The 16,997-nt window shown below is 33.8% G+C and overlaps 3 protein-coding genes and 3 pseudogenes across 4 annotated transcripts; all 6 read right to left on the bottom strand.

Annotated features, from left to right (window-relative positions):
• Positions 1-3,155: 3,155 nt before the first annotated feature.
• Positions 3,156-3,731, bottom strand: LOC147925063 (putative F-box protein At2g33200 pseudogene; annotated as a pseudogene).
• Positions 3,732-4,675: 944 nt separating this feature from the next.
• On the bottom strand, positions 4,676-6,440 carry LOC147925064 (putative F-box protein At2g33200 pseudogene; annotated as a pseudogene).
• Positions 6,441-6,669: 229 nt separating this feature from the next.
• Positions 6,670-8,104, bottom strand: LOC104749554 (putative F-box protein At2g33200 pseudogene; annotated as a pseudogene). Its single transcript, XR_015584762.1, has one exon. The product of XR_015584762.1 is annotated as a putative F-box protein At2g33200 pseudogene (transcript).
• A 190-nt stretch (positions 8,105-8,294) lies between these two features.
• Positions 8,295-9,492, bottom strand: LOC104753287 (putative F-box protein At2g33190). The gene has a single exon (XM_010475559.2). It carries the CDS (start codon positions 9,490-9,492, stop codon positions 8,338-8,340), a length of 1,155 nt encoding a protein of 384 aa, XP_010473861.2. The 3' UTR covers positions 8,295-8,337.
• A 594-nt stretch (positions 9,493-10,086) lies between these two features.
• Positions 10,087-11,058, bottom strand: LOC104749555 (uncharacterized). Its single transcript, XM_010471209.3, has 2 exons — positions 10,694-11,058; positions 10,087-10,424 (listed from the first exon to the last, which is right to left on the bottom strand). Exons 1-2 carry the CDS (start codon positions 10,970-10,972, stop codon positions 10,203-10,205), a joined length of 501 nt encoding a protein of 166 aa, XP_010469511.1. The 5' UTR covers positions 10,973-11,058; the 3' UTR covers positions 10,087-10,202.
• A 770-nt stretch (positions 11,059-11,828) lies between these two features.
• Positions 11,829-12,610, bottom strand: LOC147925065 (uncharacterized). The gene is made up of 2 exons (XM_087490947.1): positions 12,428-12,610; positions 11,829-12,326 (listed from the first exon to the last, which is right to left on the bottom strand). The coding sequence occupies exons 1-2, from the start codon at positions 12,608-12,610 to the stop codon at positions 11,829-11,831; spliced, it is 681 nt and encodes a 226-aa protein (XP_087347073.1).
• Positions 12,611-16,997: the final 4,387 nt, after the last annotated feature.

The raw sequence follows: 16,997 nt of genomic DNA on the forward strand, positions 1-16,997 counted from the left end.
GACAATAAATACAGTTATAAAGTATAATAATTGTAATTAATTATGTCATATGCATTATTGCAACATGAATACTTTGAACAAAAGAAAACGTCCACATATAATGTCTTAAAGGTTATTGATTGAGCGAAGTAAATATAACCTAAAGAAACTGAACAAATAAAATGTCTCAAATTAAAATATGTGTGTAGACAATTTAGTTTTAGATTAGCAATAATGTGTCTTTTATTTCATTAAAATTGAAAACAAAATGACACATGTTAATAAAATAGAGTGGTGCCAAATGACAATTTCTCAGAACTCTACTTTATTATAGTTTAATATATAGTATATATTGACATGTGAAACCGATAAAAATAGTTAATTAATAAAGTTACGATTGTGATTTAAAAATTAGTGAAGAATTTATAAATCGTAAAAACAAAATGGAATAAATATATTCTTGTAAAGTAGATTACTTTTTCTTTAATAAAAGTAAACTATTAAGATCTTTATGAAATAATACTAAATAAAAAACCAAAAATAATTAAAGATTTGGTAAACAAAGAGTAAAGAAATTTAAAGGAAAATTAGTGAATAATTTACAAATTGTTTAAATTAAAATAGATATATTCTTGTAAGATGGATTACATTTTTTACCAAAGTAAATTATATAGAGTATTGCTATGAAATAATACTAAATAATACAAACCCAAAAGAATTAAAGATTTGGTAGAAGATAAAAGAAATGAACACTTTTCTAAGTAAACTATGATTTAACCCGCGGTATACCGCGGGACTATAATTCATAAAATCTAAATTTTATGTTGTATTGGTTTGTTATTTTGTTATTGTTTTATTAATTTTTAGATTTTTTTAGTTATCAATATTTATTTGATTTACCGAGACGATTTTAATTTTTTATATATAACTTTATGTTTTTTTAAAATAAAATGATTAAGTTTTTATTTTATTTTTAATATAGATGTTAAAATATTATTTAGGTTTTGACCTGTGGTCCACCGCATAATTGTGTTTTTTTATGTAGAACAATATAGAGATATGTCGGAAGTAATTTTTTAAAATTGTTAATAAATATATAACATGAGTAGAATATGCAAGTTAATAAATTTAGAACTCATATGACAATAATTTTAAACCTAGCATGTACTATTGAATCAATTGAAAATGTAAAATAGTCTGCTTTAATAAAACAAAACTAACGTTCCAAATATAAATTATCACCAAACCCACGTTAGAAACACCAACATCACTTATGATTTTTAAAAGCTTTCATTCTTATAATCAAAGATTTTCTCCCTCATTTACTTCTTCTTCCCGACCTCCTCTTCTAATTTTCTGCATTTTTTTTTTCATTTTTGTTCTTAATTTCATCGGTCCCTTAATCCCATCTTTCATCAACATCTCAGCGCTTAATCAGGGATTAAGCTCCAATTTGGCGGAGTTTATAACATTTTTCTAATCTCAATCATATGGATGATTTTAGGAAACTAACTCATTTTGTCGATTTCACATAAATTGATTATAGTTTTTTTTGCAAATATGTAGAGATCAATTTTGTAAATAAAATAACTTTCTTTACAAAAAATGAAATTTATTTTTTGCAAAAGAAACAAAATTATCAAAAAAATACAATTTTTTAAAATTTAGTTTTTTTTGTTGTAAAAATATTGTCACGCAGTGTACCGCAGATTAAAATCTAGATTAAGCAGAACTTTATTAATGTCAAAATAATTATGGCGATTGTAAATTTTTTGTTATGGAAAATCGATTATATCCTTTAAATTTGAGAGATTGTATCATCTCTAAAGATAGTTTTGGATATTTTATGGGAATAAAATTTAATGGGTAGAGTAATTTTTGGAAAAATCAAAATTTATAGATGTTGTCTAGATTTTATACGAATAAACGTAACAAAATTGGTTTGATTTAAGATGTTTTAGGAAATGAGTTTCTGTGCAATGTTATTTTTGGAAATTGTTTAGGGGTTAATGTTGTAAAAAAAAATTTAATAAGTAAAACTTAAAGGACATAACACAAAATATACTTCAAAAATGTTAATATAGATAAATTTACATTTAGAGGATCAAACTTAAAATTAATATAAAGTACATGTATCGCAAAAATAGAATACCAAATGTCGCATCCATAGGCAAAGTTAGAAAAAACCTTATCGTATATAAATATTATATAAGATACACTCTTTCCCATTCGGTTCCTTCAACATACTTTAAGCATATCCAGGAAAAAACCACCGCGGAATCTCCGAGTAAGCATCACCTATTTGTTCATACCATGTGACCGTACTTGTCGTAAGATGGAACACACCGCAATGTTTTTGATCTAGCCAAAGATCATCTCCAACAAAAAAGATGGAACCACCATCATCGACAGATGTTCTTACAGTGACTCCATGACCAAAAATCAACATCTCATCTCCAAGAGAGTCTACTCTTTCCCATTTCCCACTATCAAAATCCATCTTAAAGATTTGAAACACATACTTGTCTTTGCACACTCTAGAGCTCTGAATGACCATAACCTCTCCCTTGTTCGTGACCAGTAATCTCCTTTTCCAAATGCTTTCCGTCAGTGCCATCCAGTGCCGGCTGAAGGTTTTTAGGGGGTCCCTAGGCAATTTTTTTTTGAATGAAACACCAATTTTTATTTTTAACCTCTGTTATATGTTAAAAAAATATGGATTTCATTTTGATAATATATAAACACTTGATAAGATTATAAAAATTTATTTTCATTCTACGTTGGAGTAAGTTGAGATAATTATAGAAGATAGTAAAAATAAATCATTAAAACATATTTTAATGAATTATTTTTGTGTTACAAATTTTGTTTTTGCCTCTTTTATCTTACATTATTTTTTTGTGCCCATTTATCTTCTATTATTTCTTTTTTTGTATCTCTTTATCTTGCATTATTTATTTATTTTTGTCTCTTAATCTTACATTATTTGCATGAACCGGGCGGTCGCACCCCTTGTCCCTTATCTAAGCGGGCACTGGTGCCATCTCGAAGCTGAACCGATGATTAAGATAAGGGTTTTCGAGGGACTCTCTCGAGGAATCTCCAGAGACGTAGTGCTCAAGAGTAAACACATAAAGCTTATTATCCTTAAACGCCATATCACTACACTTTGTGCCTTAAAGATTCCTTCGCCATGCTTCATCTCCTTTCTTGAACGTGAACAAGAAGTTTCGTTTGTAAGCCCAAGCGACGACATAATCCCTTGTTCTCTCGTTAATCCACACAACAGCTGATCCTGATACCATGTCCCCACGATCGATGTAGTACTCGCACTCCTCTAAGTCGTCATTATCTTGTTCGATCCCAAGAAACGATAACTCCAGAGGCGGGAGGTGAATCTTTTCCTTAGTAAACACGTTCAAAAGATTGAAATTTAGACGAAGATCTGCCACCAGGAGCCAGTTGTTGGAGACAGCGATACAATAGGTTTTGGTTTTGGAATACTCTGATAAGTCGAGTTCGGGATGTTCGAATTCTCGGATCTTGTCGTCATCTTCGGGATCGTATAACAAACTAGAGTTCTTTCTCAATAGAATTCGCCATGGATACAGAGTTCTCTTACATGTTGCGGACACGACGTACCAGTTTGAGCAGACTGTTCTTGTTCGATGAAAATCCTTATTGTTTAAGATTTTGAAGATCGATCGCAAGAGATCCGGACAAAGATTTGACCAATCATGATTTTCAGACATTGTCGTCCCACGTAAAAGAAAAAGAATTCATATGAATGTAAAATAATTTAGGGTTTGGTTTGGAGAGACGAGAGAACTATTAGAGGATGTATCCAATCAAACATAACAAATTCTACGTTATTAAATCATAGATTTTAAAGAATCCTAAGAAAATTAATGTTATTAAATTAGTGATTTAAAAATTTACTTTAAAATACATCTATTGTTTAAAAACTTTATATTATAGAGAAATTTCTTAGTTAAGTCTAGATATAATGGTATCAAATGAGATTTGATTTTTTTTTCTACAATATAATAAAATCATAACAAGTTCTCCAAAATCATCAAAATCAAATCATTTAAATTTTAAAACATAGGACTGAATCTATTAATATTTGTGTCTTTGGAATATTGAAAAGTCTCTGCCCTAGACTGCAACAAACTTCAAATCATGACTATGAAACTGTATCCTTACAGATTGAGAACTGATGGGTAGACAAGCACATGGGTGAGGTTAGGAGATGAATGATTTGCCGCAGGAATATATATTTATAAAACAAAAAATGAGACTATGAAAGATAGCCATTTTTTAATATTGATTTTGGGGTTTGAATACAGTTTGGAAGTTGATTTCTCCTATTGTGAGACAGCCTAGAGTTTATGAACAGCCCTGATCAGCCACAACACCATAAGTCAGCACATAGATAGATGAAGTCAACCTTGCTCAAATTTTTGAATTTACGTTCTTTAAAAGTTTTGCTTAGCAAGTACTTTCATAATACAATTCCAATAAGAACATAATCCACCTCTGGTGAAGTCAGAACAAAATAAACGTTTCTTCATTCTTGACTACTTCAACTAGATTGAAGAGATGCAAAAGTCACATAGATACTATGATTCTTGAAAACTGTGCTTAACTAATTAAAGTTGTGGATGTACATATATGTAAGCAAGACATCAAAGAGTAATGAAATAAATAAATAGAAATAAAATTGGAAACTAAAAAGAAACCGCGGTTGATACATTCTTATAAGATCCCTGGAACAATCCAGCGAAAGGGAATGCTGGAAATGTAACAATAAGGTAGAGGTAGAGTCCATCCTAAATTGGTTGTTGCAAGATCAAAAGCACCGGGACTACTTTGAAGGTCGGCCTGAGGCGGCCAAACATCATCAGGAACGAAATAGATGTCTCCTCCACGAATCTCTTCTTTACCTGATGCTACTGCCAATGTGATCCCATCACCAAAAACCAATATCTCATTGCCCAGAGAATCTACTCGTTCCCATTCCTTGCCTTGTAGATTCATCTTAAAGATGTAGAACAAACGTTTCTCTTGGTACTCAAGGACTTCTTTTAAGCTCAGAATGATTAGAACATCTCCTGAAGTCGTGATCGCTAATCTCCTCTTCCAAATGAATTCCCACGGTTTCGGATCATAGTTAAACGGATGATTCAAATAAGGGTTTTCTTCGATGATCTCTACCGGGGTATCACCAGCGTAATCAAGAATCTTGATGTGATGATCAGAAGTATAAACACAGAGCTTTTGGTCCTTGTAAGCCATATGTAAACACTTTGTTCCTTCAAGGTGCCACCAAGAATCATCTCCTTTCTTGTATGAGAACAATTACTGATGAGCATTGTAAATCCAACTAACGACAAAATCTTTCGTTTTCTCATCGATCCACAAAACAGCCGTCTCGATATACCTGTTGATGATCGTCTCACGATCTAACCAAGAGTGTTCGAGGAATAACCCACCATCGTCTTTTCTTTGGAATCTCACTTCACCTCGGAGTGATAGAGACGGAAGATCGATTCTCTCGCAGGTAAACACGTTCAAGACGTAGAAACCGAGACTCGGATTCATCATCAGTATCCAGATACCGTAACTCGCGAGGCAACGGCTCTCGGACAATATGTTTCCGAGACATCTTGTCCTGTAAGTCTTTCCTTCTCGAGGATCTAACAGCTTACAAGAGGTTGTGTCAGACAACTTAGTGAACAGATCATTGAAAGGTTTCGAGACGGAATATATTTCCGGGAAACGTATCAGCCATGGATACCTATTCCATGATGCTGCAACGCATGATGTCGAAGCAGAGTACCACTTTGAACAAACGGTTCTTGCTCGATGAAAATCTGAACAGCTTAAGCTTTCGAAAATCAATTGCATGGTATCGGAACACATCTCCGACCAGTCGACGTCTCCTGGAGACGTCATCTCTTCTTCTCTCTGATTCTCTAACTCTTAGGTTCCTCGTCTACCAGACTACCAAGTTAGGTTAAGCCTACCTTTCTATCTATTCTAATAATTTACTTTTTCTATATATTTGTTTTTTGGTAGTTACTAATTTACTTTTTCTATTGGTCAAGCGGAATAAAATATTTGTATAATCAACTGTATATGTTTGGTGGGATCGGAATTTTAATTTTGCAACAAAAATAAAATAAATAAAAATAGTCTAGCAAAAAAAACCATCGCCCAGTCACCTCCAAAAGACTATGACGTACTGGTTTAGCCAACGTGATTGTACTTGTCGCAAGATTGAACACATCGCATTTCTTTTGACCTGGCCAAAGATCATCTTCAACAAAAAAAAAAAAAAAGATGGAATCACCATTGATATATGTTCTTTGTGTGTCTCCAGACCAAAGGTAACCAACCATATCATTTTTTCCAAGAGAATCTACTCTTTTCCACTTCCTCCTACTCTCAAGATCCATCTTAAAGATTCGAAACAAAAACTTCCCTTTCTTGTACCATCCTGAATTATGAATGGCCCATAACATCTCCAGATTTTGTAATCACTTCTCCCTCTTCGATGTCCCTCTTTCAATAACCAAACGTGAAGAGTACACTAATTTTGAAAGTTTTAAGTTTTGAAAAGCAATTATGATAGTTCTGTTCCATACACGCATTTAAGAGGATCAGTTGTAAGATTTGTATAAGAACTTTTATCAACCAAAGATTCATTAAATTTAAACCACAATTCCCTAGAAACATTGTATTAATCCGCAAAATAAAGATAACCATAAAAGCTTCAGCCGCAAAATAAAGCTTACAACCATCACAATACTTGAACAAATCCAAAGAAAAAAAAAGTAGCCAAAACAAACAACTTGGCAAGTTGGCTCTGCTTCAGCTGCTGAATCCCTCTGAATCAAGACTTAGACCAAATGAGAAACCAATCTCCTTAACAAAGCCTCAAGCATATCCTGGAACAAACCAGAAACTCTTCACGAACGAAACATCTAATGATTTAGGCCTTCTTATTGCACTTGTGGCAAGATCAAACACACCACATTTAGGTTGTATATCATAATCAAGACTAACTACTGGCCAAAGATCATCATAGCGTAAACAGATTGAATCACTCTTGATTCCCAAACCATTAATATCCTTAATAGGTGCTCTTTCTGTGACCCCATGACTAAATATCAACATCTCACCACCAAGAGAATCTACTCTTTCCCATTTACAACTTCCCAAATTCATCTTATAGATGTAAAACAAACGTTTATCTCCTAACCCCTTCAAGCTCACGATCATCAAAACCTCTCCAGAGTTCGTAACCGCTACTCTCTGCTTCCAAATGTGTTCCCCACGTTTGGAAACAGAGCGAAAGCTAAACAGATGGTTACGATACGGATTCATTTCCACAATCTCCTCAGGCAAATCACCAGATAAATCAAAAATCTTGATGCTGTTATCAGCAGTATACACATAAAGCTTGTACTCCTTATCAAACACCATAGAAACACACTTTGCGCCTTGGAGATTAGACCATGAATCATCTGCTCTCTTGTATGTGAACAAGTAATGTTGTTTGACACTCCAAGCTACAACGTAATCCCCTGTTCTCTCATTTATCCAAAGACAAGCCTGTTTCTTGGTAGAAACCATGTCCGTACGCTCGATGTAATGTTTCCACTCAACTCCTTTATCAACTCTCTCTTTTCCCAGAATCGATGACTCCATCGATGGGAGATCGAATCTTTCACGAGTGAACACGTTTACAAGATAGAACCCTAAACCAGAATCAACCATCAAGAACCAATTGCTGCAGCTAGCAAGTACGTACCTTTCTGAAAACTCGGCTCCTGGATGTTGGATTTCGTGTGTTTGTTCTTCTCCCGGATCGAAGAGTAAAGCAGAGTTCTCGTTGAAGACGACTCGCCATGGATACAGAGGTCGCTTACAAGTTGTGGAAACTGTGTGCCAGTTTGAGCAAACGGTTCTCGCTCGGTGATAGTCCTTGTAGTGTAATCTTTCTAGTATCGATCGCAAAAGATCGTGACAAAGCTTTGACCAATCATAACAAGTTCTCGATCGCGACATTGTCGTCTCTTTCAGATCATTCCGACTCGCACAAAAACAGAGTATGTTATGTATCGAGAGACGACGATTAAATGGGTTTAGGGTTTCTAAACCAAAGGAAACGTTTAATGGGCTTAGGCCCATATTGGATGAATAAAGCCCACGAACTAAAACAAGCGTATTAGGTAACTTATATCATACGGTATCAACTGAAATCTTATTTAAGCAATGTTACAATCAAATACTTGATAAAACCGAAAACAGAGACTGAGGAAGTGAGTTTCTTACGAAAGCATATGAAGACTAATTAGCATATCCTGGAACAAACCAGCAAATTTTGGAAGACAGATCTTCTAATCTTGTATGCCATGTGATTGTACTTGTGGCAAGATCGAACACACCGCAAACTGGTTGTCTCTTCATTGTGTTATCAAACAAATGGTCATCATCAAGGAAACAGATTGAATCACTCTTGATTCCTCCGCCACTAATATCCTTGACCGGTGCTCTTATTGTGACCCCATGACCAAAAATCAACATTTCATCTCCCAAAGACTCTACTCTTTCCCAATCGCCAATCTCAAGATTCAGCTTGAAGATGCTAAACTTTGTATCATCTAACACTTCTAAACTCAGAACGATTAAAACCTCTCCTTCTCTTGTGACCGCAAGTCTCAACTTATAGATCGTATCTACGAAGCGAAAAGGATGACTAAGATAAGGGTTTACTTCCTTGGTTTCTTTAGGGCAATCTCCAGAAAAATCAAGAATGTTGATGTAATGATCAAAGGTATAGACATAAAGCTTGTAATCTTTATAAGCCATGTCCTCACACTGTGTGCATGTGATACTCCATCGCTTATTATCATCATCATCATCATCATCATCATCATTTCCTATTTTCTTGTATGAGACGATATAGAACTGTTTGATAGTCCAAGCAACGACGTAATCTCCAGTCCTCCCGTTTACCCACAGAATAGCCGGTTTTTCAAACCTAAAATCGTTCCATGTCAAGAGAAACTTGGTGCCGTAGAGCTCAAGGAAGTATCCAAACTCGTCATTTCGTATGAATCTAAAAGGACGATCACCACGAAGCGATGATTCTAATGAAGGGAGTTTGATACTCTCGCGAGTAAACACGTTCAAAAGGTGGAAATCTAGACGAGGATCTACGACTAGTATCCAATTCCCGTAACTAGCGAGACAATGGATTTTGGATAAGTCGATTCCTAGAAGATTTTTTGTGTAGATCTTGTCTTGTAATGGATCAAACAAGACAGAGTTCTTACCTCGGAATACGATTCGCCATGGATACAGAGGACATGTCTGAGATACGGCATACCAGTTTGAGCAAACTGTTCTTGCTCGATGAAAATCTAAGCAACTTAAGCTTTCGAAGATCGGTCGCAAAAGATCAGGATAAAGCTTTGACCAACCATTATCATCTCTAGACATTTTTCGTATTGCATTTTCTGGAGGCGTGCGACTAATTACATTTTAGGGTTTTTTGTTTTTTCTCGTGTGAAAAAAACGAATCACCAATTCGGATATTTCGGTCATATCCGAACAAACCAAACAAATACTACAAAAAAGAGAAAAACTGATTTAAAAACGATTTTATTTTTAAATAAATAAATAACCAATCTAAGCAACACAATGGAATCAAATTTGGAGCTGTAGTCCTACCATTCAAAACTACTATAGACTAGGAAAAAACAACCTCACGGAACAATTGCAATCGTTTTGAATCACCAACGATCGAGTAGGAACATGGCCACGATAAACATACTTGTTACTGGAGTAATAAATCGAGTTTGGCTTGGTGCCCATTAACTGCAGCTGGTATAGTCACACCAAGATCCATAATCCAAGACTCATCCCCTTATGACACCACAGGTTCCCATCGTATACGATTTTATATTTTAATGTCCTATCCATCATAATTAAATTATGTTTTTAATATTCAGTTATGTCGTAAATTTCAAATGTATAATAGTTATTAAAAATAATTATGTTGCTAGGCTTCTAGAAACGATGTATAGTATACTCTGCTACAAATCGATTTTTAGATTACTCACACAGAGTTAACTTTCAACAACTCATAAGCAGGGTTCCTCATAAGCATCATCAAAGTCACAATAAGCAAAGAAGAGATGGAAAAGAGTTTAGAAATTCGCAGGACTGTCATCGAGTTGCTTCTCATCTTCAATCTCAACCTCCAAAATCTCAGGGATCCTCTGTTTCATGTAGTTACCAATCCGAGCTAGAACCATTGCACGTGTGTGCCAAAACTTGCCTCTTAAACTTATCTTTACGAATGGTCCGTCTAGTTCCACTAACTCTACTTGTCCCGTTATCCCAACCGATGAGTCGAACAGTTGTGCAAGCTGCCGTACATAAACCAAAACGTTCTTATCGATCAAAGATTCGTAAATTCGGAACTATACATAGGAAACAAATCTTTAGTTTAGTTCTGTTAAAACCTGGAAAACTAAGATTACTTCCTCTACAAGCAACAACAATGCTCTGTTTTTTCCCAAGCAGGAAGTAAACCAAACCAGAAAGGTTGGTGCAATTCGGTTTAATTGAATACCGGTTCTGAACCATACCAATTTAGAATTGGGCAAAAACGGTTAGAAAAAAAAAAGCGAATTACCTCGATGCGAGCTTCGGATAGTACCAGATGGATATTATCCTCCGTCAAATCCAGTGGAGGAAGCGAAACTCCGCCGCCGGAAACTGCTTCCGCCGTCGTTAGTGTTCTTGCTCTTGATTTCTCCGATAAGATCATTCCCAAATACACAGGCTTCCTCATACTAACATTTCTGAACCGTAGAGCAAGTCCGATGCAGTAAGATACTGAATTCACGGTTTTGTGTGGTTGAAAATGCGGCGGAGCCGTACGGTGGTTGATCGGAAGGGCCACCAGTCCCATGGCCACTCTGTACCGCAAAAATCTGACGAAACTGGTAAAGGACTTATGTGGTTTCTGATAATGTTGACGATTACGTGGCGAAATCTGAACCGTTTACGTCAGATGAAATCTATAAATATATGGGCTTAAGATTACGAAACAGCATGGGCTTCTAAGTAATTATTTAAAAGCCCATACAGTGATGCCATCTTTTTTACATTTTTTTTAGGTTTTTGATAAATTGCAATTTTGTTTGGTTCTCTCTCTCACAAAGTGACCTGTCACAAGAAATGTTACAATTAAAAAATTTGTAAGTTACTGTTCTAATGGAAACAGTTCTACAACTTTAAGGATTACGTTTAAGAGTTTTGACCAAGATATATATGGCTTCACGTAATGAATCAATCACCCAGAAATCCATTATTTTGTAACGTTGTAGAAACCAAGAAACAAAGAATGGTGAAATAAGATCTCTACTAGATATCATTCCAAAAGAAAGAAAGAAAGAAAAAAAGATCTCTACTATATAGATACAACAAATATAGTGTTATTGAATGATGGAGTATTTGACAAGTCACATGGTTACAAATGGCATAGTGGAAATATGGGATTTGAGGTGACATGGACATGTGTGGGGTTGCATTATCCACCATATATATCGTTCACACGCTTGTGGGTCTTACAGAGAGACGTACGAATACGTATGTACGTGTATTGTATACATGAAACGTGTGAATTCGTATATGTTTATGTATATATATTTTTTTGAATAAAATGTTAAATTATACTCAAAATAAAAAGTTAGAACGTTTTTACAACTCGTGCATTAGTTTTTGATAGCATTAGATTGCATTAGATAAACATTGAAACAATGATGCTAGATCCTAGAATATAACCATAACTGAAAAGCTGCGTCATATCTTCGATCCCCCATTATACCAATAGCAAGAAACTGATCTCTGATTTGCCGATCAACCCACCGAATGATGGTATCAACAGGCGTCGATGCTTCACCATGCTTGCGACCATTCCGTTCCCGCCAAACCGTATAGATCACAACTTGGAATAAGTAGCGAATAAGAAACCCTTCCACCAGCGGAACATTAGGATCAAATACGTAGTCTAGAAGGGAACTCCAATCTGTGGTAAACCGAGCCTTCATCAAACCCGTAGCAAGGACCGACCATATGTTAGCAACAAAACCACATGCAAAGAAGAGATGGTCCCTTGTTTCCATGGTAAGTTGACAGAACACACAAGTACCCGCAGAACTGCCATTCCACATAACCATACGTGCACCCGTCGAAAGACGGTCAAGAGCCGCCAACCATACACATAACGAGAACTTGGGAGTCGAGTGACGAAACCAAACTCCCTGGTGCCAGGCCACAATACTAGAAGTAGTGCGTACATGGTTCCAAGTATCCCGAGTCACAAACTTCGGACGAAACATATCGTTTTCTCTTTCCAAAGCACCCGATCGCCATGCGTCTGACGTTGTTGCCACTGAAGTGACAAAGCATCTTCTACCGCATTGAGATGATCAGCCCGGTGTCTCCGTTGTCTACGTCGAGTCCACACCTCCGCCACTGTGCTTTGCCAACCAATCCCCATATCCAAGACACCACTAGGTCCCACCACATCAACAAACCGACCCATACCAGACCAATTATCAAACCAAAAAGATGTGCTCTCCCTATTCCCCACTTTCACCTTACAAAAAGGTCTTGCTAGATCCCGATACTTAAGTAATTTTGTCCATATCCAAGAACCCAGACTTGTCGTACTCTTTAGGGACCAAAATGAAGCTTGCTTCAATAAATTCAGATGAACCCATTGCACCCATAAGGAATCACCCTTTGACACTATTCTCCAAATCAATTTTAAACAACAAACAAGGTTAGATGCATCATGCATGGATATATTCGTCTGTACATTATATATTCGTCCGTCTTTCATCATCAATTCGTCTTGCTTCACACATGGTCATTCAAAGCCTTACACTGCGAATGACTTTGCAAATAAAGAATGGAGCAAGCTAACAAGAATTTGTATTAAAAATTTAAAATAATGCACAATTCATGGTGGTATATATTAGATGCATCATGCATGGATGATGGATCAACCATTAGATATTTTTCGAATACAATCAAAGAGAGAACTGCATATCCGTTTATCGATGATGTATAGCTATAATAATCGTTCTTTCCAATGATAACATTTTATATTTATGGATTATATATTGTATACTTAAGATTCGTGTTGATTACATACATCATATCTCAACAATTTTATACAAGTTTTTCTTAAGTTTACTAGAAAACCACTACTTGTTTTTGTATATATGTGTATATGAAATGTAATAAGATAAACAAGTGGGCGATCCGCTCTTAAAAAAATGTATTATATAAAATAAAACAATTAAATCCTTAACTTATTGACGCCTGTTGAGTCAAAGCTTGGGAGATCTAATCTCCAAGGGCTTCTGAGCAACTTCGACTAAAAATGTTCTAAGATAACTCCCAATAACTTGATTAATCATATATATTGCTTCTTCTAAGTTCTAACTAACATTTAACATAAATTATTGTCAGTTTTTAATATCATTATATTGTTATTATTATTGTATTATATTCCTATTTGAATACAGCGCTGCGTAACCGTTGGACTGTTGTAGTGTAAACAAGTTTTGTTTAATGAGTTTTTATTGCTTGAGATTCGATAACATTTAAAGTGTTATCTTGGGATTGATGCTTATGTGTGACTAATTTTATTACTTTAATGCTTAAAACGTATGATTCCGTTACAAATTATTTTACGTATAAGAGTTATTCGACAAAACAAATTTCTCAAAAATATAAAAAGAAAAATTCACTCGATCTTGTAAAAATACGACGCGTTTTTCTTTTTTAGGTTCACGAGGATAAAATTGACTCCGGCTGCTTCGACTTCTACATATATGTTGCCGAGAGCCGGACTCATGTTAGCATCGAGTAATTTAATAAACTAAAACCAAACAACAATTTTAATTTGTTTATGCAAATGTTCTATAGAAACTATAAGGACATTTTGTATTGTGCGCTATATATAATTGATTACTAATATCAATTGCCATGAGTTATTTCTTCTACCATCACGGGTCGTGTTAAAAGTCTTTTTTTTGATAAGTATACGTTTTCATAGATAGCTCATATCTCAACCGATATATAATGATATAAAAAGTTTTGGTGCTAAGATTTGGTTAGGAAAAGCAAATGATTTTACATCAAAATAGTCTAATCCTAACTTGTTGAACTGGCCAATTCAATTGAAAAGAAACCGAAAATTTTGGTTTTATATTATATTAAGCGAAAAAGAGAGAAGGAGAAGAGTAAGAGAAGCGTGACCAACGTAGCGTGGAGAGTAGCTAGCTTCCTAGTGCTTATCTTCTCATTTTTGCCTAACATTTTATAACGTCAAATATCACCTAACTGACTTTAATGGATATACATATAGCCATATAGTGGCTATGGACCAACTCACAAAAGATGTGATCTAATGTCACATGACAATTAACAAAAGAAAAATTTGATACGAGAGAAATCACAAAATACTTCATCCGTTTTAGACTAATATTTGTATATATACAATAATGTTGTTAATGAGTTAGATTTGTCGAAATTCTTTACAATAATGTTGTTAATGAGTTAGATTTGTCGAAATTCTTTTTCCCGAAGGATCAGTACTAAATTGAAGTCTTCGATTGTCACAGTGAAATATTAAGTCTACATGAAACATACTACAGTAAAACCTCTATAAATTAATACTCTATAAATTAATAAACACTATAAATTAATAAATTTTGTCAGTCCTAAATCGAACCAGTGTAAAAAATGACAAAATTCGATAAGATAATAAGATAATAATTTTTCTGAAATCCCCATGTAAAATATGGTCCAAATAATATCATAAATTAATAATCATGTAAAATTTTATATATGTGCTGCTATAATAATGTATGTTTCTCCTAAAGGTCATATCTATAAAACAATTTTTATGATATATTTTTAAACTATAATAATATAAAATATTTTGTAGCATGTCATAAAGATAACTACAGTCTTTTCTAGATATCCGTAATTTACATTTTGATAGTTTGATTGACTATTAAATTACAACAATTTATATTATTATTCATAAATTTAATTTTATGTATGTCATGTGTATAAGTGAATTTGTCTATTGTATTTGTAATTTATTGTTAATAATTTTTTCTAAATATTACAAAGTCAATTCCAAAACCATAAAATTTTGAATATCCGAAATGTTAAAATTGTCTCAATTCATAATTTTTAAAAGTTAAACTATTAAAAATATATCTATAAATTAATAATTATTAATTTACACTATAAAATAAATAATTATTAATTTATAGATAAACTAATATCACTATAAATTAATAAAATGTCTTGGTCCCAACATTATTAATTTATAAAGGTTTTACTGTAACTTGGAAGATTCTTTGGACCTATCTACCAATACATCCAAACTATTATGCAAAAGTTAAAGTAACCACTTGGTTTTGTTAAATGTTTCATATTTCATTTTTAAATTTGCCGCCTTTACCAGTGGGGGAAATATCTAACAACTATGATGTAAAATGTTATTTACTTATACCAAAATGTTAATGAACAAAAAGTATTTTTGGGGACCCCGGGGAGTAAAGGCCCTTTTCTGTTCTTATAATTTAATCATTGCGTGTCAAGCAACATGAACCTCATAATGTGTTTATATTATATTATTTAGTGTTTATCAAGTTCTAAAGTTAGAAATTTGAAACAAACAAAAGCTTCATGTAATTTCATTTTTAAGCATGGTTAGTGATCAGAGAAAAATTGTAAAAAAAAAGAAGTAAAGATGTGTTGTTCAGTGCTTCCGTTGACAATAGAAAAAGTTGAGACTCAACTGTTGAGTGATTCCACATCAGACGGTGATTATCGGATGATCTAGTCTCTTTCGTTGAACAGTTTCTACCCACGATCGTCCTGTTGGACCCCATATTCCCCCGGTCACAATCATAGTGTCCTTAATAGTTTATATGGTAGCCTATCAAACAATTATGGAGATTTTTTTCGAATTTAAAGCATATATATTTGGGTCAATTTATAGTTTCCATTATTATCTGAACACAAAGCAATGTTCTGAAATGCCATTTATTCTGGAATCAGACTATGATTGGTGTTTAAATTATACATTATTGGAAAATTAAATTTGGGTAACAATTAAATAGAATTAAACCATGAATTATTTTTGATCAAGTTGATTCTTGGGAAATTAAATGAAATGATATAAGTCAAACTCCCAAAAATAAATATTTAAAAAAAACCTATATTATATCAGTAAATGGAATGACTTTGATTTTCAGTCTTGCACCATTGAATTTGACTAAAACTATTCTCACGTTTTAGTTAATTAAAGAGATGGAATTTTCTTAATAAATTTTTATATGTGATGAATCAGCAGCTGCCGGATGATATCATATTATATATATGTGGGATTATTATGATACGAAAAACCAAAGGTGCAATTCTACGTAAAAATAGTTTTTTTGGATTCTATGAAAAATGTAGATATTGAGGGAATACTTTAATGTTTTTCAAAAAAAAAAAAGACAAGTTGATCGTATTAACTAAAGTAAAGAGATAGAACATGTATATAGTGAGTTCATGAACGGATCAAAGCAATATATGCACGATCTAAACTGTAACCATGACGTTTTTTTTTTCTTCTACATATCCACGTACGTGAGACGTGTGACACATAGAGAATTAGAGAGGTTGGTGCGTTTGTGATGAAAACAGTGGGGATTCGCCAAATCGGGGATAGATTGGCTATCAATTCTGAACATTTGGTTAATGACCTAAAAGCAGAAAGAATGTTTTTTTTCACAGACTTTGTGAATGTAGATTTTTGTTTCAAAAAAACTATAGCAGAAATTTCAAAAATATGCATGAGACTTTCAAAAAATAGTTAAACCCATATATTATATTTGTTCTAGACTTTAGAG

This window comes from Camelina sativa, chromosome 16 (assembly GCF_030686135.1).
Source record: "Camelina sativa cultivar CO46 ecotype springtype chromosome 16, ASM3068613v1".
Classification (NCBI taxonomy): Eukaryota; Viridiplantae; Streptophyta; class Magnoliopsida; order Brassicales; family Brassicaceae; genus Camelina; species Camelina sativa.

Bases quoted from the DNA above. Each gene is read 5' to 3' on its own strand.
- LOC104753287 (XM_010475559.2), bottom strand. From the start codon at position 9,492: ATGTCTAGAGATGATAATGGTTGGTCAAAGCTTTATCCTGATCTTTTG.
- LOC104749555 (XM_010471209.3), bottom strand. From the start codon at position 10,972: ATGGGACTGGTGGCCCTTCCGATCAACCACCGTACGGCTCCGCCGCAT. The intron at 10,425-10,693 runs GTAATTCGCTTT...TATGTACGGCAG, and splicing joins TATCCGAAGCTCGCATCGAG to CTTGCACAACTGTTCGACTC.
- LOC147925065 (XM_087490947.1), bottom strand. From the start codon at position 12,610: ATGGGTCGGTTTGTTGATGTGGTGGGACCTAGTGGTGTCTTGGATATG. The intron at 12,327-12,427 runs GTGCTTTGGAAA...GCCTGGCACCAG, and splicing joins GTCAGACGCATGGCGATCGG to GGAGTTTGGTTTCGTCACTC.